Below are 22,224 nucleotides of genomic sequence, written 5' to 3'. Positions count from 1 at the left end.
ATGAGTCGCCAGCTTCTCAAGGAGCATGCTTGGGGAGATGGCAATAAAGGCTTTACTGAAGTCCAGGTAGACAATGTCCACAGCCATACCCTCACCCACTAGGCAGGTCACTTGGTCACAGAATGAGACCAGGTTGGCCAGGCAGGACCTGCCTTTCCTGAGCCCATGCTGGCTGGGCCTGATCTTCTGGCTGCTCTGCGCTTGCCATGTGAGCACACTCACTATGAACCACTATAATTTTTCCATGCATTGAAGTCAGGCTGACAGACCTCTGGTTTCCTGGATCCTCCTTCTGGCCCATCTTGTATATGGGCATAACACTGGAAAGCCTTCGGTCATATGGGACTTCCCCTGTTAATCATGACTGTTGGAAGATTATGCACAGAGGCTTGATGAGCTCTTCTGCCAGCTCCCTCAGCACTCTTGGTTGAGTCCCATCCAGCCCCAAGGACTTGTGGCTGTTAAGATTCCGTAGCAGGTCATTAGCTACTTCTCCTGGATTATGGGAGGTTGTGCTGCTCTCCATCCTCATCTTCCATTTTAGGGGGCTGAATACCCTGGGAATGGCTGCTCTGACTTATGGAGACAGAGGCAAAGTAAGGCATTAAGTATTTCAGCCTTTTCCTCATCCTTGGTTGTAATGTTACCCCCTGGCAGACTACCCCCTGGAGAATACATGAGTGTATAAAATAGAACTGGCTGGGTTGGAAGGGACCTATGAGATCATCAAGTCCAACCCTTGAAAAAATATGGAATGCTTCATGAATTTGCGTGTCATCCTCGTGCATGAATAAACGAGTATTTAGTTTGTAAGTATTAAAATTTCTATTTGCGCTATAACCAAAGACTTTCTAAGAATCATAAAATCAGAGAATCATGGAATCAGACAGGTTGGAAAGGACCTCTGAAATCAAGTCCAACCCTTGATCTACTACCATGGCACTAGGCCACAGAACTGAGTGCCACATCAGTCTCTTTTTAAAAACCTCCAGGGACAGAGAATCCACCACCTCCCTGGGCAGCCCATTCCAGTGTCTGATCACCCTCTCTGTAAATAATTTCTCCCTAATATCTAACCTAAACCTCCCCTGGCAGAGCTTAAGTCCATGCCCTCTTGTAGCTACTTGGGAGAAGAGACCGACCCCCCCCTGGCTTCCACCTCCTTTCAGGGAGTTGTAGAGAGTGATGAGGTCTCCCCTGAGCCTCTCTTCTCCAGACTGAACACCCCCAGCTCCCTCAGCCCTTCCTCACAGGACTTGTGCTGGATCCCTTCACAGCCTCCTTGTTCTTCCCTGGACCTGCTCCAGCACCTCAATCTCCTTCCTGAACTGAGGGGCCCAGAACTGGACACAGGACTCAAAGTGTGGCCTCACCAGGGCTGAGCACAGGGGAAGAATCCCTTCCCTGGATCTGTTGGCCACACTGTTCCTGATACAGGCCAGGATGCCATTGGCCTTCTTGGCCACCTGGGCACACTGCTGGCTCATGTTCAGCTTCCTTTATATATATATATGTATATATATATAAAGCACCTATCACCATATTGATAAACATTCTTTGAAATCACTCTGACAGCAGAGGTAAGAACAGTAGTCAGCCTGTTAGTATCTCAGCACTTCTGTTTCCAACAAATTTAAAAAAAAAAAAAGCCACAAGAGTTTGCTGCCAGCCTGCCTGGTCCCTTTCTACCTGGCAATATATGAATAAACTATCATTACACTTACAAAATCAAAGTCCATGTTTCAAATCAATCCATTTTGAATAACATAGACAGAACATCCATTAGGTAATGTAGGAGAACAGCAGAGGAGCAGGCCTGCGTGGGATAGAGGAGTGCTGTGAATTCCCTGGTTACTGTCTGACTCCGAAGAAGAGCAAAGAGCTGTAAATAACTTAAGGAATTTGCCATCTGGACAATGTTACATCCTGGTACCAGGTGCCTCTGGTGGGAATGGGTAGATAAGATTTTATGTTAGTAGAGAGAGCACTTTGAGGTGCAAATTGTAGATCAATCAGGATACTTTGTAAGCGTAGTGAACCACACAGTAAATGATTCAGATTGTATACAGCAACTGGGGTCCATGCCTTCATGTCTTCTGTCAAGAGAAACTACTTTTTATTACACATCGGTTAAATGCTTTGGCATGAACAGGCTTTTTTCCCCCTTACATTTCTAATAGTTAAGAACAGTATTTTTTCATCTATTTTACTCTTGCCCTGTGGCAAGAGTAAAAAATGATGGAAAACACTTGAACAGAGTGATGCTTAAGTGTAAAAACAGTGATCGGAAAGCATGTATATGAATTTATGAAAATCTGAAATGGAGGATGGGAGATGTGTTTAGATGGTTCATAAACAGTCAAATCTGAGCTAATAAAAACCAAATGTCTGTAGCAAAGTAGTAATGATGATAACACAGCACAAAAGAAAATGCACTCAATTGACTAGGAAAAAATACAGAACCAACCAGTTGAATACTAAACCCAAGAAAGTATTTGCCAGGATTTGAAAGTTGTCCCTTTTCCTTTGTTTCGTTCTTCCCGCATGAATTCACAGAATAGAAATTATTTTCCTATTTGAACAGCTACAATGCACTGATACAAACTGACTGATGGATGTTTCCATTCAAAACTTTTCCATGACTTGTTAATGTACTAATTTAGCAAGTTTTTTCTTTCTTAAGTTTCTTCCTGCTTCAAATGCTAGCCTTATAAAGGCTAGGTTAGAGCAAAAGGTGCAGTCTCAGTTATATGGAAGTTTGTAGGTCTATTCTGGTTTGTTTCAGTAGTCTGGGTTTCATCCACATCTAACGACATTCCTTTTTTTAAATGCTATATACCCTTTGTTATACAAGTATCTCCCTACTTCCTGCAGCACAACTATAGGAAACATTATAAAAACAATTAGTTTGTATATAATCTAAAAGGCAGTTCAGTTCAGTTCTTTCCACGCCCTGCAGGCCTGTCTGAAAGTTGAAGCTTCCCTGGATGTCTTTTATGACCAAGGGAGAAGGTGAAAAATATCCAGCAGAGCTTTTTGGAGTGAGACAGTTTTTTGATTGTTGACTTCTTTCAATACAGTCTTACAGACCCATGTAATAGCTAGGTAATATAGCAGCACTCCTCTGTCAGTCATTACTGGAGACAGCAATATACTCAGAGAATTTGATAACACTCATGAGCAGTGGGAGAATTGTACCTTGCTGCTTTGCCTACACAGCTGTGCTAATGTGCTTCAATTAGAGCATGTCTCCATTACTCTGGATGAACCAATGTCTTCAGAATGGCGACTTAAAATAGTGCTGAGATGTGTGAGATTTTCTTTGTGATTAAATGTATATTAGAGAATATGGAAACACCTCTAAACTCATTTTAACAGCTTAACCAAAACAGACTTCTATACAAATTTTTAGAAATTAAAGATTGGAGCACTGCTACAATTCCTTCCCACAACCAGCAGCTCCCAACAAGAAAATAAGGTTTAAAAAGTGAAGCATACTGACAGCGCAAACAGAAAATGTTGGCAGGAAAAGCAGTGTTGGATTTCCATTCTGGAAAGCATACTGGGCCCAGTCCTAACAAAACAGTTCTAAAAATAAAAAAAGAAACTGTATTTTAAATGGGGACAGAAATGTAAGCGTATTTTAGATGGAGTCAGTTGGTTTTTTCCATCTTATATATATTGTAAAAGTTACTTATTTCCTTCTCGCAAAAGAATACCGGCATTAGTTTGAATTAAATGGAAATTAAGCAAAGGGATGAATGGGAGACAAATAATAAGATTGGAAACTGCACAAAAATATTTTACTGGTTTTAGAGCATCATAGTATCACAGAATCATTATGGTTGCCAAAGACCTCTAAGATCATCAAGTCCAAACATCAACCCAACACCACTATGCCAAATAAACGATGTCCTGAAGTGCCATGTCCACACATTTTTTGAACACATCCAGGGATGGTGACTCCACAGCTTCTCTGGGCAGCCTGTTCCAATGCCTGGCCACTTTTTCAGTGAAGAAAATTTTCCTAATATCCAACCTGAAACTCCACTGGTACAGCTTGGGGTAATTTCCTCTTGTCCCATCACCAGCTACTTGGGAGAAGAGACCAATCCCCACCTCAGTAAAACCTCTTCTCAGGTAGTTGTGGACAGCAATAAGGTCTCCCCTCAATCTTCTCTTCTTCAGACTAAACAATCCTGATTCCCTCAGCTGCTTCTGGTAAGACTCCAGACCTTTCACCAGCTTCATTTCCCTTCTCTGGACACACTCCAGCATCTCAATGTCCTTGTAGTGAGAGGCCCCAAACTGAATACACTATTTAGGGTGTTTTGGAGTTGGTTTTTTTTTAATTTCAGATTCATTTGTTGCTTTATTTATGTTTGTACTTGCAGATGTGGTACCAAAGAAAATGCTTTGGGTGTCGTTGCTCATACTGACCCAGCAGTCATGTCTTACCTTCTTTCTCAGCAAGATATTTTTGGGAGGCTGTAACTGAAGATGGCTTTACAGGTGCAACTAGAGAAGGTAAATACAAATACTGTTTTGCACACTGTTTCTGAAGCATCCTTCTTAAGGAAGAATCTGATCCTACAAGCCTCAGGACTGTGCCTGGGTTGCAGAAGGCTCTCCTGGCAACATTAATAAAGATTTCAGCACCGAGCTCAGAGCCGTGCTTTTGGAGCCACTGCTGTGCCTTAAAGCCTTGTTTTTCCTGGGAAGCCAATGGTTTAGGTACCCAGTTGCATTTTAGGAGCAAGGCCACAAAGACACACTTTTTGGATTTCAGCCATGTTCTGAGAAGGCTATTTGGTAACAGCACAGAGACTGTGTGTGGGAAGACCCTGCTCTTGGATCCTCCCAGTCTTGGTGGCCACATGGCCAAGTCCATGGCCACAGCATCTGTAAGTGCTGGGCTGTGAGCTGCAGCAGCACAGCCCTGCAGCGATATCCCCTTATCAGGGCAAACCCCTGGGGAATGGTCAAGTAAATTTCAGTACTGGTTCTTGCCAGTCTGAGACACACTAGGATTTACTGTAGAGTGTCTAGCAGAGCAGGAAAGCACAAATTAGCTGTTAATTTGACTGTTTATTATCACTACAAAAATTAAAACAAATGCTTTTTAGTCTTTTGGAACACAGCTAAAAGAAATATCACTCCCTGCAAAAAGATTTTTATTTAAAGCAATGTGGAATTCCCTTGCTTCTAAATTTACTCCTTGGCCCTCTTCTCATCTGAAGTTTCAATCTGGAAATTAATATTAATCTCACAAAAGTGACAATTCACAAAATTAACTTGCAGAAGAGAAGAGCAATACAGATTGTTGTTTGGTACTGAAGGGTTTTGTCTGGCTGAGGTTCACATGGCTCCTTTATACTCACCTTCTTTCAGAAATTTAGTCTCTTATGGACCATAGCAACAAGTATAATTGATGCAAGCACTGAACAGTGGCAGCTATTCACTGTAATGCCAGTGCTCATTAATGCTGTTCTCCTGACCTTGTTTGAATATAAAATATTGGTTTAATTTTAACTTAGGGTTTTTTTTTCAGAATTACTAAATGCATCAGAATTAATTAGAGCTATTTTTATTCTTAATTTTATTAACTGTACTTCAAGGGGAAAAAAATGTCCCTATTCACTTTTGTTTTAAATTAAAATAGGTCTGAGGTTGTGGGGTTTCTCCAGGTGTCACACAAAACACCTATGTATTGAGGATAAAATTCCTGAAATTTAGGTGAATATTGCAATCATTGGCCATGCCAATGGTGTATGTCAACTGTATGATACAGCTTCAAGATTTGAGTATTACTGTGAGCTTTCAAATTGCAGAGCCCATGGGTATTAGATGCATTTTGGCTACTGAAGAATAAGCGGATGCTGCCATTTAAGAAGGTGGTGCCTTGCCCTGTGCTGTTCTTCCTTGGGGTATTTTTTGAGGAAGGGAAGATAAATTTCAGGTGCATCAGAATTTGTGGAACCATGGCTCAAGCATGGTCACGGTGTTCTGTGACACAGGAAAATTAGGAATTTCAGTTGCAATAATGCGAACTGCTACCTTTAGACTACCCTGAAATTTACAGGCCATGTCTTCAAAAACAGATGTATTTCACATTGCTAAGACAAGGACACTGCACATGCACACATAAACTTTGGCATGAATCCTTTATCAGTAAGCAGTTTGAGTGAGCTGTAGAATTACTGGAAAAGACCATTAGATCTTTCAGTCTGTGCTCCTGAGTATCCCAGGTTACTGAGTCTCACCCTGCACCCCTGAGTAAAGCTGGTAACCAGGGTCCAGCCAAAATTTGTCTTCTGGAAACTGATCCAGGCTCAGTGGGAAGACCAGCTACAGTGTGTGCAAGTGTCCCCTACTGCTAGAATTCTTTTCTGTGACAACTTTTGTCTTTTGCTGCTCCACTGAAATGGGGTGGGTGCTGTTTTCAATTAAAACCTATCTGCTGCAGTATTGGTCCATAATCTTGCAACATACTTCATAAAATAAAGCCATAATGTATGATATGCAGTCCAAGAAATTGGACATCCCATTTCAGCTGACTGAGAAATGAAACTGCCAAGACAACAAACCATGAGAACTGGAGACAGTTCAATCACTGGAAATAGCGATAAGAGTCCTAATTAGATCAGTGCCACTGAAACGGGCAAGGTTAAGCATTTGGCTGATGGAGTTTGAGCTCAATTGCTTGAAAGTTGATTCAGGTGAAGTCCCATCTTCTGAGCCAGCAGGTGAGCATCTTGGTGCAGTTACAGAGCCCTGTACTCCATGAGGAGTGGCCACATGGCCCTTTGTATTCCAGCACTTTGTATAAGCCTGGCTTTGTGTGTGTGTAGCCAGGTACAGTATAGGTCTGGTCAAATACCTTTTTATACTGCCTGTTTGCTTGCTTTTTACTTCTAGAGAAAGCAGAAGAAACTACAACTGCCTTCACAACTAATATTCTATTCAGTATAATAATACATAATAATAATCTCACATGCAGAAACATAAATAGGGGTGGGTGATACAAGACGAAATAACATACAGAAAAGTGACAGACAAAAGAAAATGTGCAGTGTACAGAAAAAACAGCATTTCCTAACAGCAAAATGAGAAGGCAGTCATAAAAGAAAGGTATTTTTGTTCACTGTTATTTTCAAGTTTTTTTGGCATATGAGATAATCTACCTGGACTTGCACTAAGAGTTCAATGCTGTCCCACACGACACACTGATCTCTAAATTGGAAAGATGTAGATTCAGCAGATGGACCCCTAGCTAAATAAGAAGTTGTCTAGATAGTTGCACTCAAAGAGTTGCATTCAGTGTCTCAGAGTGAAAATAGAGATGAGTGGCATTCATAAGTGGTTGGTACTGGGACCAGTACTTTCTAACATCTTTGTCAGTGACAAAGGAGTTGAGTTCACCCTCAGCAGGTCTGCTGATGACACCAAGCTGTGTGGTGCTGTTGAGAAGCTGGAGGGAAGAGATTCCATCCAGAGGAAACCTGACAGGTTTGAGAGTTGGGCTCATGCCAGCCTCATGAAGCTCAGTAAGGCCAAAGGTCTTGCACCTGGCAAGGGAAAACCCCAAACAGTTACAGGTTGGGTGGAAAATGGATCTAGAACATCCCTGAGGAAAAGGACTTGGGGAGTGTTGACTGATGAGAAGTTCAACATGAGCCAGCAATGTACTGCCATCTTCCTGAATTGCCTCAAAAAAAGGGTGGTCAACAAATCAGAGTAGGTGATTCTCCTCCTCTACTCACTCTGTTATGGTTTAATGCTGGGTCAGCAGTTAAATGAATGAGAGATGCTCTCTTAAACTCCCTTCCTGATGGAGGAAGAGTAAGAAGAGAATAAGGGAAAGAGACTGACAGGTTAGTAATTAAACTACACTATTTCAATGAAACAGTACAGAAAAAGAAAAATGATTATACAAATTATACAGAGGCAACATCCCATTCCTCCCCTCCTTTCCCCAGTAAAGCTCATGTCACAATCAAGGCTGCAGGGCAGGTCCTGGTGAAGCCCCAGGCTGGGGTCCTGTAGTCAGCATCAGACAGGAGCTGGAGGCAGGAACACACAGACTCAGAAGGACATGGATTGGGATCAAAGGCAGAACAACAGAATCCTCCCAGAATAATGGCTATGGATGAAATAAAACTTGGTTCTTGTCATCCCTCAAATTTATACCGAGTATGATGTGTATGGGCTGGAGTATTACATTTGGTCAGTTTGAGTCACCTCTATACTCGACTCCTCCCTCAAGGAGCGTTGCAGGTGTGAACGCCTTACTTCCTTTCTCTTTGCAAAGCATAACACGTTTATCAGAACTGAGCAGTGGCCTTTGTTCTGCATACCATTCTCTAGCCATAACTATAAGCATCAAGTGTTTTCAGTTCTAGAAGCACTGACTGAGAAACATGCTGTTAATTCCAGCAAATGCAGATACTTGTAAGAGACTTAGCTGAAACTAAAATTACAAGAAAGAAAATTGGTTCTAAACTGGCTCAAACTGGCTCAGGACACACTTTCATGAGTACCTCACCTGGAGTAGTGTGACCAGTTCTAGAGTCCCCAATACAAAAAAGACATGGAGCTGTTGGAGTGAGTCCAGAGGAGGCCCAAAATGATGCTCTGAGGGCTGGAGCACCTCTCCTATGAAGACAGACTGAGGCTGTTCAGCCTGAAGAAGAGATGGGTCTGGGAATACCTCATAGTGGCCTTCCAGTACCTGAGGGGGGGCTATAAGGAAACTGGAGAGAGACTTTGACAATGGTGTGAGTGATAGGACAATGGAAATGGTTTAAAACTGGAAGAGGGTAGACTTAGTTTAGACATTAGGAAGAAATTCTTTCCTGTGAGGCTGGTGAGACACTGGAACGAGTTACTCAGGGAATTAGTGTTCCCCACCAGGAAGTGTTGAAGGCCAGGCTGGATGGGGCTTTAAGCATCCTCATCTAGTGGGAGGTGTCCCTGCCCATGCAGAGAGGTTGGAAATAGATGATCTTTAAGCTCTTTTCCAATCCAAACCAGTCTATGATTCTATAATTCTATGAAAAGAGAAACGATAATTTTCCTATTGTATGATGATGTATTAGATGATGGCAACTGGACAAATGCTTTTTCAGCTATGGGAGAAGTGATTTAAAATTTTAGTTTCAACTGAAATAATACCTATCCATGCCATTGAAATAATACATAGTGCAACACAACTGCATCTTCTTTATCTTGAACTTAAATACTTTGTCAAACTATGCTCTGTGGTTCTGATTCTTTCCAGGGACTTGTGAGGGTATGAGAAAAGGTTAATTTAAAATTACTGTATGCAAAGCTATCTCCCATGTCAAATGAAGTGGCAAAGGAATTTGGTTTGTAACAGTACAAGACTGGGAATGATGGCTGGACTCTTCAACCACACAGCCAATGGTTGTCTTGTAAAGCCAAGTCAAATTAAGAACAGGGAATAATCTTTTGTTTTAACAGAGATGCTACGTAGCTAAAGGCTAGTAAAGCAAAATTAATAATGTAGTCTTACTGAAAAGTTATAATAATAATAATAATAGTAATAATAATATGCAGCAGACTGCTGGACATTGCTAAGTGCTTTGAAACATGGGGTAACTTCGGCTAGAATTTATAAGATACAAATTTCAAAAAATTATGAAAATATTAATATTTTGTAAAAGCTTTACTATAACCTACAATTGATTGGTATTTTTCATATGAAAAATGCAAAGGCATGTTACTAGAGTGGTGCAATTGCAGTTATTAACTTGCATTATTCTAGCTTTCACCATTAGATCTAATCTTTCCTACTCATATGAATATCTGTTCTTATGCAATGTCCAGCAGTCATAGTTCTGGAGGGGAGAAAATCCTAACTAACTGATTTTCTGTCTTTTCAAAACAATGCAAATGCTCTGATGTTAAAAAAAATATAAAACCATCCAAATATATGTGGAATAAGAATGAGTATGACCACTATGTATGTTAAGGAAATAGTAACACAACAATGGAATGACCTACTCTAACTGCTAAATTCTGGTTTTTGCCACTTCAGAAAACCCTGGAATAATTTATTTGTTCCCCACAGGCCTGTATCCCTATTTGTTCTATTCCACAGGCCTGTATTCTCCAGAAACTAACACTATCAATTCTTAAATTTACCCAGAGAAGAAAAAAATACAACTACTGGACATTCTGCACCCTGCTGTAGAATATTACATTCTGTGTCCAAGCAACAGCAGGAAAATCATAAAGATGATTCCAGGATGAAGACTGTGCCCTGTACCATAGAGCATTTCATTAATGGCACTGATACTAAAAGTGGTGGTAAAAAATGTAGCCTGTGAACTTACCATGTTCAGAATGCTCTTTGCAGGCTGGACTGATCATATATCATGCTAGAACTCGTTTACTTCTTTTCCTTTCAGTGTGTTTCATGCACTTTAAAATGTATCAATAGAGGTATTCAGCAGGTAGTCATCTACTATTATTACTGCTGTTATAATTAAATTAAGGAATTACAACAACCCTTAAGCATATCAGGTAGCTGGTTCAGTAAAGTGTAAGATTGCAGTTAAAAACAAACAAATGCTATGTTCATGCATTTAAAAATATTATTTCAAAAGGAAAGGAAATACTTGTCTCTTTCTTAATAAAATCTTTACACAAAAATTGAAATGTCTTACTGTTACTGACTTACTGTTTTACTAAAAGTCATGGCATATTGTCAGTGGCTTTACCAACCAACCATCACCTATGTAATTAACACCAATTTGAGTCTGAACTCAAGCTACTCAACTCAGCAGAGCTATAGAGATGAAATGTGTTTACATATTGGCACATTTCCCAGATATTTCATTCCCAGAGTTTGCTTTACTTAATACAAACAAGTTTATAGAAATTAAAAACATAAAGAGATACACAAATTTCCTCTTTTGCTTCAGTTTCAGATAATGATCATGGTACCAAAATAGCAACTGTGGTTTAGCAATCCCATGACCTAAAAGCAGGAAATCTCAGGCAGACTTTTGTTGCAACAACAGCCTTTCTGCATCACCCTTGTCAGTGAGAAGCCTAAACTGATTTAATAGGAAAAAGACAGATATTCACTACTAACAACAGCAATGAGCTGAGATTTCAAATACATAACCCAAACACTTCTCTGCCCACATCCTCTGAAACTTCTCCTTCTCCCTCCCCAGATTCATTCAGTTCACATTCTAATTGACTCCACTGCCATCCAGTGTCATCTCTGTGTAGATGATCTCATTACAAATTGTCCCTGGGGACTCAGAGAAACTCACAGATGTCAGTGAACGAATTCCTCTCTGAAAGCCCAGGACAAATCCTTTGCAGGCAGTGAAAATCCCAATTGCCATCAGTGGTGTGGAGGTCAAAGCAGTGTGTTTTCTTTTCAGTGCCATCTTACAGCTGTCCATGCTGCACCATCTTCTTGGCACACAGTGCTCACAGCATGGCTCACAGTTGTGTTTATTAGGTTTCATGCAGTTTCCCATCTGGTGCAGGCACATGTACCTTACTGTTTAGTGAGGTAAACATACTGCAGCATTGACAGAAGGGGTCCCTCCTCAATCCTGTCTTTTTCAGCCCTCAGGGTTCCACTTTAGTGATTTTAAATTACTGCTAGTTCTGCAACTTTACAAAAAAGATTAACACCGAAATTATTTTCTGAAAGCGTTGTGTCAGTCTGCCTTTTTTCTCCTGCATTTTCTTCTATACTATGTCTCTTATATACTGAAGATGAGACAGGCCTCATCCAGAAAGTCCACACCAAACAAACCTTTCAGTCTGCAGAGCCCCACAGATAGATTTTACATGGTAGCAGTCTGGAACAGACAAGAGGATACTGCCCTTTGAGCTCGTCTGTGTGTTACATTTCAAAAGAAGCTGAATATTTTAATATAAGCATAAGGGGTGCCACCTGTTTGTTTCAGTATTTTTCTGATACACCCACTACTTCCTCTCTGCCAGCACTTCTGAGTGTACCCACATTTATACCGAAATGGAAAAAATGAAAATAAAAAAACCTCTTTGTTATACTTTGAAATGTACTGAAACCAGCATTTGCACTTGTTCTTACTACAGTCTTTTCTCAGGGATCCTTTTACAAGTCTTCCTTGTATGAAAGTTGCAATAGAAAGTGACAGGGGTATCTTCATATTCTACTGGTAGCCCATAAAGTACAACTAAGTTTAAAATTAAAGGCAGGTTGTAGCAATGACTTTCTGTAAGTCAATTTTCTTCTGCTACTACACTAAATTTATGTTTCAAAGAATGCAAATGATGACTTCGAAGCATCTGCAATAGAAGCACCGCTCACCCTTTTTCTCACTTTCTAACTTGGCCTCTTAGTTCTTTGATGCAAACTGGAACAGTCTCAAAGGCTTCCCTTAATCTCTCAAAAGCCTGGACTTGACTGATGGAGCAATTACAGATTCCTTCCCCCACGCAGAGGGTTCACCCTGGCCAACTGCCCAGCTGCCAAACACCCAAGCAGCTGCTCTTGCTCCCTGCTCCTTCCTCAGTGTACTAAAGGAAGAGAACAAGAAGAAGAAAAGCAGGAAAACTCAGAGCTCAAGATAAAGACAGCTTACTAGCTGAATAAAAGATAGGGAAAACAGGCAATTGCTCACCACTGCACATAAGCAAAGTACAGTCCTTCTTAATCTCTCAACAACAGCCACCTTGGAAGAAAACCCTCCACCTTCTTCCACTACTACAGGTTTATTTCTTGCTGATCGAGATGGTATGGCACTTTCCTTTTCTCATGTCAGTTGGCTGTGTGTGTCCCTTAAGGTTTTTTTGCCCACTGCCAGCCTACTCACCTGTGGAGGGAGACTGAGACATGGAGAGATTTTGAGGCTCAGCAACACCCATAACGTTGGTGCGTTACCAACATTGTTTTACCCACAAACCCAAAACACAAGCAGCTGTATTTTGGCTTAGGGTCACTCTCTTTTTCTATTTTTTTTTTTTTTTCAGGAAAAGGGATCAATTATAAAGGGAAAAAAATAAATATATATATAATTAGAACCAGTAGAATTTACCAGATGGCAGTGGGCAAAAAGCAGGGACAGGACACAGCCAGGACAGCTAACCTGAACCTACCAAAAGGAAATGCTATATTGATACCAAACTAAATAAAAATAGCTGAGCTTGCAGCTGATAAACAAGTTGTTGCATGTATGTAGATCAAATTGGTAGAATTTCCACAGAGTCAGCAGAAATTTGGGAACAAACAAAAATCCAATCAAGTTATATGGGATGATACATCTTGGGTCTTCAAAGACATGTGGCATTAGCAAACTTCATGGTTACTGGATTGGTCTTGGCTACAGAATTTATTTGTGGGTGTAACCAGTGGGATGAGTTATGCATTTGTCTCAGTCTGAAGGCCTTGAGAAGAGCCAGCTTGAGAACAGACAAGAGGGGAGGCCTTAAAACTTCCTTGACAAGAGGGGAGGCCATAAAGCTTCCATGATGAGAAGTAAGTAAAAAAGTTTGAGAAAAAACAGCTCCTTGACAGGAGGAAAGACTGTAAATTAGAAGAGACAATTAGAGGAAAGCACTTAACCATAAACTGTTAATTCTGCTGACAAAGGAGATGGTAGATTCAGAAAGAACTTTCCAGACCAAGTCAGGATGAGCAATGATTGGCAGGTGGCTGTGGTGCAACAAGAAATTAATAACATAAAAGAAGGAGAGACAGTAACCCCTTTGCCCTCTGCTAGGATAGGACCACCTTCTCTGCCACAAGACCAACAGGATGCCCCTGGATCCTTGGGAGATATCTTTCTTATTCCTCTCCCCCCCCTCCCCTCTTTTTCTCTTTCTGTAGGATTAGGCTAACAACTATCATTTTAATACTTACCCATTGTCTATGTTCAATAATGTTTTAGCATATCTTTGAAAAGTCTTGGTAGACATTACCATCAAAACAATAAAGCAGAATTGTTGTTATTTTAAGTTTTACCTTAGAAACACCCCTTTAAAAAAGGAAGGCTACCTGACAGAACTTCCTCATGCCTACATGAATTATACAGAATCACCACAGAGCCCACCTCACACGTCAAAAAAAAAAAAAAAAAAAAAAAAAGAAAAACAAAGAAGCTACTCCCCATCCTATTAATATGATCTGCCCAACATGGTTCTCTATTGACTTTAGTCTCCTCTGTGCTTTGCTCCTCAAAGACAGACAATAAAAACTGTTTCTTGTTGACTTCTCAGATGCACAGATAGGATTTTTTTAATAGGAGTACAATATGGCCAAAAAACACATGCTTAATTTCGTACATCTTTATAGTTTTCAGAAACACAGAAATAAAGAGGTTTTATGCATGTGAAAATAAAACCTTAAAATGCCTAAAACTGAATAATAATAGAATAGCAAAACACTTTTCAAAATAAATATAAATCTACATGTACCTTGCATTAATAAACTACTTGTTGCTTATTTCCTGCTTAGTTGCTAACAACAGGTACTTATCTTGTTGCACATTGTAGATAAACTAAGCAGCAAAACTTGAAGAAAGGGCAACTTAATTCCTATTTTTCTTATAACCAATACTATTGCTCTGTTCTAGGTGAAATCTGAAACTAAACCTTCGAAGCATAAGTTTTATTTACAAAATTAAGTATATACACTGTAGATAGTCAGGAAAAAAGCAGTTGCAACATCAAAAGGAACAACAGCAACAAAAAACCCAAACAAAACCTAAACAAACAAACAAAAAGAACAACAAAAAACCACACACACACACAAAATTGGCTCTCTCCTTATCAGCAAAACCAGGCTTGTCATGGCCAACTGTGCAGAATGGACCAGGCAATGAAGACTGTAAAAGCCAGACAGTTCAGTGCACATTCAGTTTTCCCCTTGTGTTCTCCTTTGCTTTGTGTTTGCCCCTGTGAATAAACTCTTCTAGGCAGACCTTGCTACATCTTCCTGAGACACAATAAAAGAGGAGAACTTGTGCAAAGGAAATAAAAGCTCATCCTAAGAAACTTTGAACCAGATGATGAGGCACCCCCATGGGACGCATGGGTCCTGCAGCCCTGGGAATTAATTAGCTGCTGGGCTGAAAGATCAACCCCAGAGTGCTTCCACTTCATGAACAGGATCATCATCTGCTGCTTTCCTATTAGTAATGTATCTCAGGATCTGAAGAACAACTTCACACAACAGATTTAAGTTCTGAAAATCCAAACTAACTGGAATCACATTTGTCTACATAATTTATCAAACAAAACCAGCTCTACTAATGCTTTATGCAAGTGCACAAGGGTACTGTAATACAGAACTCCTATTTTAACATTCAAATATATAAAAAATGGCATCATAAATCACAAAAAATAGGGAATGCATTAATTTTTTTCCTAATATTTTCAGTATTTTTATGATATGATGCAAACGACATGGCCATTTTATATTAAGTACAGTCTTTTATTTTTAGCTTAATGGCTATTTATGTAATCTTTTGATTTCTGCAGTGATTATTTATTCATCCATATGTCTCAGAATGTTTTTTCTTATGAAATATATTTTATCGGTAAAGACCAAAAGGAAAAGTTTGTTAGTGGTAAGAAAAGAAATACCAATATTTACAGTATAGATTGCTCTCAGCAATTGTTTCTTCATAATACAAGAGCTGATGGAGAACTATTTGATTTCTGCATGTCTGTATTTCTCTGAGTATTTTTCCAGTAATTCCCACAGCAAAGGACTGGAGCCATGGTGACACTGTGTAAAAGGTCACCATATTCAAACAGCAGCTGTTTGATTTCACTATTAAAGGAAAAAAGTCTGTGTGCTGAAAAGTGACCATAAATAGGCACAGCATACTCTTTACAGAAAAAAACACAGATTTCAGTGGGAATCCTGCCATGTTTAATGCAGGAACAACTTTAATACAGCTCTTACGCAGGCAGTAGCAAGGAGGAAATCAGTTGAACACAAGGGAATCCCACAGGATGTCTACAGAATTGTTCCATACCCACAGAAGGGAAGAAATCTTATGAGAAGCAACCTTAGGTGGAGCAATTTTATGGATATTGCTGCTGAGTGACTTAGATCATAGGATGGCTCCACCAGAGAGAAGAGCCAAGAAAACATTACACATGAATGAGTGTGAGAACTTTGTTGCTTTGTTTTGAGCTGTTGGGAGAGGAAACCTGGGGAATAACTTCTGAGAGTTCTTCTGCACTGTAAAAGACCACACTGCTTGGAGGGATGGGGGCGGGTGTTGGTGTTCTACTTCTTCAGCAAATACTCACCACCAACAGCAGAACAGCAGGAGAAATGCTGTGCAAGGCTTTGGAAATTAACTCTAGCCTTCACCTAATGTACCAACAACATGCTTGGTCCCCAGAGCTCTCTCTGCTGTCTTCAGGGGACAGAAAGGCAGGATCCACAGAAGACAACATCTGCTGATCCTGCTTCCAGGTTTGGTTGCCTGCCACCATTGGAAATAAACAAGAAGATCGGGAATCTAATCCCCTCAGGTCAGTTCCTGCCTACCTGCTAATTCATATTCCATTAGAGCCCTGCTACCGAGAACAGATTCTACGCAGACACTGCCCACACCTCAAAGAGTTATTAAAAATAGTTCTAATGAACGAGTTCAGCATTAAATCTCAGGCACATTAAGAAATAAAAAATTCTGAAATTTGTTCTTAGATTAATCTTAAAAAGAAAAGAAAAATTAAGTGGTTTGCTCGCTATGCAATTAGCCTTCCTGGCAGTGGTGTCAGAGAGCAAATAATTTTAATCAGTTTAATCTTCATTTATATATAATAGTTCCATATTTAACTTGGTGACCTATTCATTACCTCAACTATTTTGTCTCTAATGTGTCCACAATTACATTAAAAGTTCCATAAAACTGCTTTTAGAAACACTTCCTTTAAAAGTTATGCAACTGCCCCCAGATCATTTTCCAAATTCAATATTCTAACTCGAAATACAAACTTGTTGACCAAGAGGTACACAAGCAAAATAGAGACAATAAGTTACTAGCTTGATCTAAATCTACTGAAGAAAAAAATTTTAATCAAATGGCCATTGAAAATATGGTACATTATGAAAAAAAAATTGTTATCATGGTGGACTTTGAGAACATAACCTGTTCTCAAAAATTGTAGTCGCTCTGAGATATTAGAGGAGTGGCCATCACTCACAAAAGCTTAATAAGGTATGAAATCTGCAGAAAAGCAATTTCTTTTCCGAACACGATATTACTTGTTTTATGACTCAAAAAGCACAAAAATGAACAGGAAAAAATAGCTCTTCAAAATGATCTCAGAATGCAGTCATTATTCCTCTGTTTGATCAAGAGCAACTTCCAAATACTATGTGCTGCTCAGTGAAGTTTATTTCATTAACAGAGAAGGAAAAATAAGAGAGAATTTCCCTGTCATATGGGATTTCAGCAACACTGCTGTATTACTGTGTAAAACAGTACATAGGAATATAAAATTTGGCCTGCTTAGATCAGTATAGAAGCCTAAGAGGGACAGTGTTCTGTCTTTAAAAACTGTCTATGCTTTATGCTTGAAAAACTAATGAACAAAAAACCTAATCTGCCTGAACAATTTGTCAGTATGATACACACAAAAAGTAATAGACAACAGTTTACAAAACTTCTGGCCATCATTCTGCATCCTTCAGCATCAAATGTGTTCACTAGTACTTAATTTTCAGGCTGGAATTATGAACTTGTTTGATTATTAGTTACTTGATTATTTAACCCCTAACACACTGCATTTCCATATGTTTAATAAAATTTTGGTTGCATTAAATCCCAAAATGCTGAATATGAATTTAAATTTACATGGGAATTTGTTCTCCCAAAAAAGGAAGACATTATAATAGTAACATTTTTGGACAGCTATCTTTTTCATGCAGCTGTCAGTCCTGTATCAGTGTGTTTTACACATCTAGATTAGGGAGACCTGCGGGTGCAGTATAATATGTTAAAGTTTCAAATAAAAGCCCCATTTGCCCCACCTGAATTATACAGATATGGCATAGCCCTGTGGTATACTATATTCACAGGTACAGCTGTGGGTGCATAGGGTTTCTGAAACAGCTTAATGGAATATTTTATCTTATTAAGCATAAAATTGCCCCTTTAATCCGTTTCCATAAGAGTATCTGTCAAGTTGAGAAATAGCTCTACAGAATTAGGTCTCTGGCATGACCTAACAAAAAATCTCACTCTTTTTAAGCTGTTACGTATTTGGGTTGGTGTTTCAAAGCTCTGTAAAAGATCTAACAATTATTTGTTACAAAAGTATTACTGATAACTGTATCACTTTGAAAGTTGATTTGTAGAGACATAATTCACCTTAAGCACCTAGCTTCATAAAGCCAAGACAGACCAAAGATAAATTGTACTTGTTCTTTTCTTACTCAAATTACAAAAAATAACAGCTATGAGTGATACACAGTTACTTCAGCTACAAAGGAACAAAAAAAGGAAAGCAAGGTGATTAAACAAGGAAGTTTGAACTGGAGGAATAATCTAAAAAATGTGTGCAGTTGTATCCATTGACTCTGGTACATATAATCTGAAATGGTAGAGTCTAAGGTTTCAACACCAATTCTGATGACAGAGGTTTTGTTCCCCTTCTTCTGTAAGTTCTAGTTCTCATTTTTAACACACAGCACCCTAAAGTTCCTTCAAGTTGGCCAACTGAAAGATTTAATTTTCTGAATTACGATTCACATTTTAGAATCTTGCCCAGGTAGAAATAAGGGCAGCTGTTTTTAGACTTGAGGTCATCTTGTCTATTCAGCTTTATACACACACACAAATACCACTACACCTATCCATTAATAATCACCATTTTGAATACTTGAAAATTCAACACCATCAAGGCCTAGAAATAGCTAAAATGTGACTGTTTAATAGAACAACTATCCAAACAACTACAGAAACTAGACAACTCAGACAAAAATTGAAGTGTTTCCAAAAGTTTTCCAAATTCCAAAAGGAACAGATTATTTTTTTTCCTGTGCCAGAAATGCACCATGTGAGGAACTCAGCAGTTTATCTATTTGAGATGTGGCAGAAGGAGAAAAGTGTATTCACTTTCTCCTAGTATCCTGAGGAGCAAGACCTTTCTAAGCTTTAGTCTCATATTCTTAAATTTCCTTGAGGTAACAATTCAAACACCCTCTTCAACCTTATCCCCACTACTGTAACAGAAGCAAGTTTTTAGTCAGATACACGTTCAGTAACTGGTGTACAAGCAAATACTAATACTCCTAAGAGTACCTCTAAGTAACATCTCCTCAAACCCCACAACAGACAGCATATCTGTTCAAAGAATTCAAATTGACTACAGTTGTACTGCTATAATTCATTATACAAACAGATCATACATAGCTCTGTATACTCTTACTTGTAGTGACAATGACACAAGAGCCTTCACCTGACAGTCTTGTTAGTTATGGGGTTAAAAAAAATCTTTGCACTAAGTATGGATGCTTTTTGGCTTTTTAAAACAACTGGTTACACTAGTGTTTACAGGGATTCTAATCCATGTTTTTTAATTGCCCAAGCATCCAAACTCAAAAAAGAGAGAAATTGCTACAAAGTCCTAGAGATTTTAGAAAGGAGCTCATTATTTAAATGTTTGTGACCTATGCAATTTAAATTACATCCTTTATCTCCACAGTCTTACCCAAAAGAAGACATGTAGCACTTCCATTCTCCCATGATTTTACAATTTAGCGATTATTTTCCAATCATTTATCACTACGGTGATATTAAAAAAAATCTGTACATAAAAGCCAAAGTGAAAAGATACCGTGCTAATGTATTTCAGTTATTTGCAGGGTAAGTTGGTGGACAACAACATAAATTAACAAAAAACCTTATTTGATCATAAATGCAATCCAGTACAACAATAATGGAAATATACTCCTTTTAACATTTTACTTGAGTATTTTTCTGACTGCTAGGAATTCTAGTTATGAGCTTCATTGTACAGACCATTCTTTTCCAGACACTTACCCTCTGACAGCATGAATAAGTCTCAGTGATGGATAGGCAGTTCGCACTTTCAATTTATTCTTAAGGATTAGTGCATTAACCCACTCCACATGCTTCTCTCCGCCTTTGGTCATGAATGCAGGGATCCAAAGGACACTGTCATTCAGCATGGATAGTCTACGCACAAATTTTTCTCTGTCACTCTCATTTTGAAAGTCTCCAAATGCTCTTTGTATAACTGATGGATTCATGGTAATAAAATCAGATTTAGTTCCCACATCGGCAGCAAACTCCACCACAGGAGCTAGATTGCACCTGAAGAGAAAAATTAATGGAAAAATTAAAATAAAGATGAAACATTAACTCAGAAACGTGTAGATGAAGGGAAAGCTGAAAATGAACATGCAAGACAATTTCAATTTAACATGAGAAAAAACCCCAGTGATAACAGGTGTGATGACAGTGAGCATTTTACCCAATTTGAACACTCATTACATACTGTTGAAAAAATTTTTTTGTACATTTGAATATCAAGTTAGCATGTGTTAAAATGCATCAACAGCTAGAACAATGCTTATAAACAAGACTATGCCTTCTAGCATCTATTATCTGTGACTAATGTTTATTTGTCACCATGTTACTAACAGCTCACACTCCTAAAGGAACCTGTGCCAGAAACTAGGGTACAATTTTTATAGATAAATAATTGCTTTTTTTGTTTGTTTTACAACCTAGTGTTTAAATAAGATTTACAAATTAACTTTACCCCATGTTAAAAGAACATCACTTAGTTTGGTGTTAACTCTGCAGGTGACTTGATGTTTTGGAATTAAGTGTTTTAATTTAGAAATTATTAAAAAAACCCAAAAACAAATAAAACACATTAATCTCCCAGTTTTTCCTTTATGACTCATTTTCAGACCTTTGCAGTAGCTTTGTGGTTTTTTTCTAGGCTTGTGAAAAAGATCTCACAAGGTCTCTGTTCAGAATGCTTTTTACCTCAGTTATATAAACACATACATATGTAATCACACAGAGGCAGAATTCTCAGTGTACATCACTGCATGCAGGTAACAAAATGCAATCCGGAAATTATTTCTGATTTCAGTGACCAGCATGATCCAACTGAAACAAATCATCTCCACAACATACTCAGTGAGTGTGCTTGTAGCTGGTATGCCCCAAAAAAGCTCCCTGATGCAACAACATTTTTGCATGAACTGCTCTGTTGATGTGAAGGAAGCTAAGAAGCAGTGTTGGAATTAAGTTCTTAAAAAACCTGCATTCTTAATATACATAATATTTTATTACCTCTACAGTTCTTCTTATAGTAAACTTTTTACTTATCCTGTATCATCTTCTAATGGCCAGATCTCCAATTAAATACAAGAATACCTGGTTAGCACAGTAATACTGATAAACACCAATTTATTACCTTGTCCTCACTGATAAGACAAATACCTAAGAACATAATTTTCATTCTGTAATTATAAACTAAATAAGTATTCCTATCTTCTTCAGAAAGAAATGTTCTGAAGACTGAATATATATTCACAAGCGATTCTATACATCATTTATATTCTGAGAAGACCTGGTCTTCTAGGGGCTGCAGCTCCTCTCTCAGAGAAGGGGGAGGGCATCTTTGGCAATAGGCTTGCCAACCTAGTAAAGAGGGCTTAAAACTACAGTTGCTGGGCTAGGGATTCTCACTCCATCCCCCTGCTTGTACTTTGAGGCCAATGCCAGTACTAGATGCTGTGGGCTGCGAGCAGGATCACAGGACAGCAGAAGTGAAAAAAAAAGCCAGTAAGTCAGCTTCAAAGGGATCCCAGTTTAAAGGCCACTATGCAAATGTATGCAGTATGGGAACAAACAAGAGGAGCTGCAGACATATGCAAGCCTGCAGGACTGTGATGCTGACACTATATTGCTAAGACTGGTGGGATGACATCCATGACTGCAGCATGCAAATGGATGGGTACAAGCTTTTTAGGAACAACAGGGAGGGGGAAAGAGGAGAGAGGTGTCACCCACTATATCTATGACTAGGTGGAATCCATGAAGCCCCCACCTGAGGATGGATGAGGAGCTAACCGAGAGCTTACAGATCAAGGCTGAGGGGAAGACAGAGAAAGGTGATGATCATAGTGGGGATCTGCTCTAGGCCACCTGTTCAGGAAGACTGACCAGATGAGACAGT

At 39.0% G+C, this 22,224-nt stretch overlaps 1 protein-coding gene across 1 annotated transcript in view; it reads right to left on the bottom strand.

Annotated features, from left to right (window-relative positions):
* ST8SIA4 (ST8 alpha-N-acetyl-neuraminide alpha-2,8-sialyltransferase 4) overlaps positions 1-22,224 on the bottom strand; it is a 43,899-nt gene that overhangs the window by 5,513 nt on the left and 16,162 nt on the right. Inside the window, exon 4 of the mRNA XM_008492251.2 lies at positions 20,046-20,339. Within this exon, the coding sequence (XP_008490473.1) occupies positions 20,046-20,339 (294 nt within the window). The remainder of the gene's footprint in view (positions 1-20,045; positions 20,340-22,224) is intronic.

This window comes from Calypte anna, chromosome Z, assembly GCF_003957555.1.
Source record: "Calypte anna isolate BGI_N300 chromosome Z, bCalAnn1_v1.p, whole genome shotgun sequence".
In the NCBI taxonomy this organism is placed as follows: domain Eukaryota; kingdom Metazoa; phylum Chordata; class Aves; order Apodiformes; family Trochilidae; genus Calypte; species Calypte anna.
Note: the sequence above shows the minus strand (reverse complement) of the source record. Positions and strands in the feature narration are given on the sequence as shown.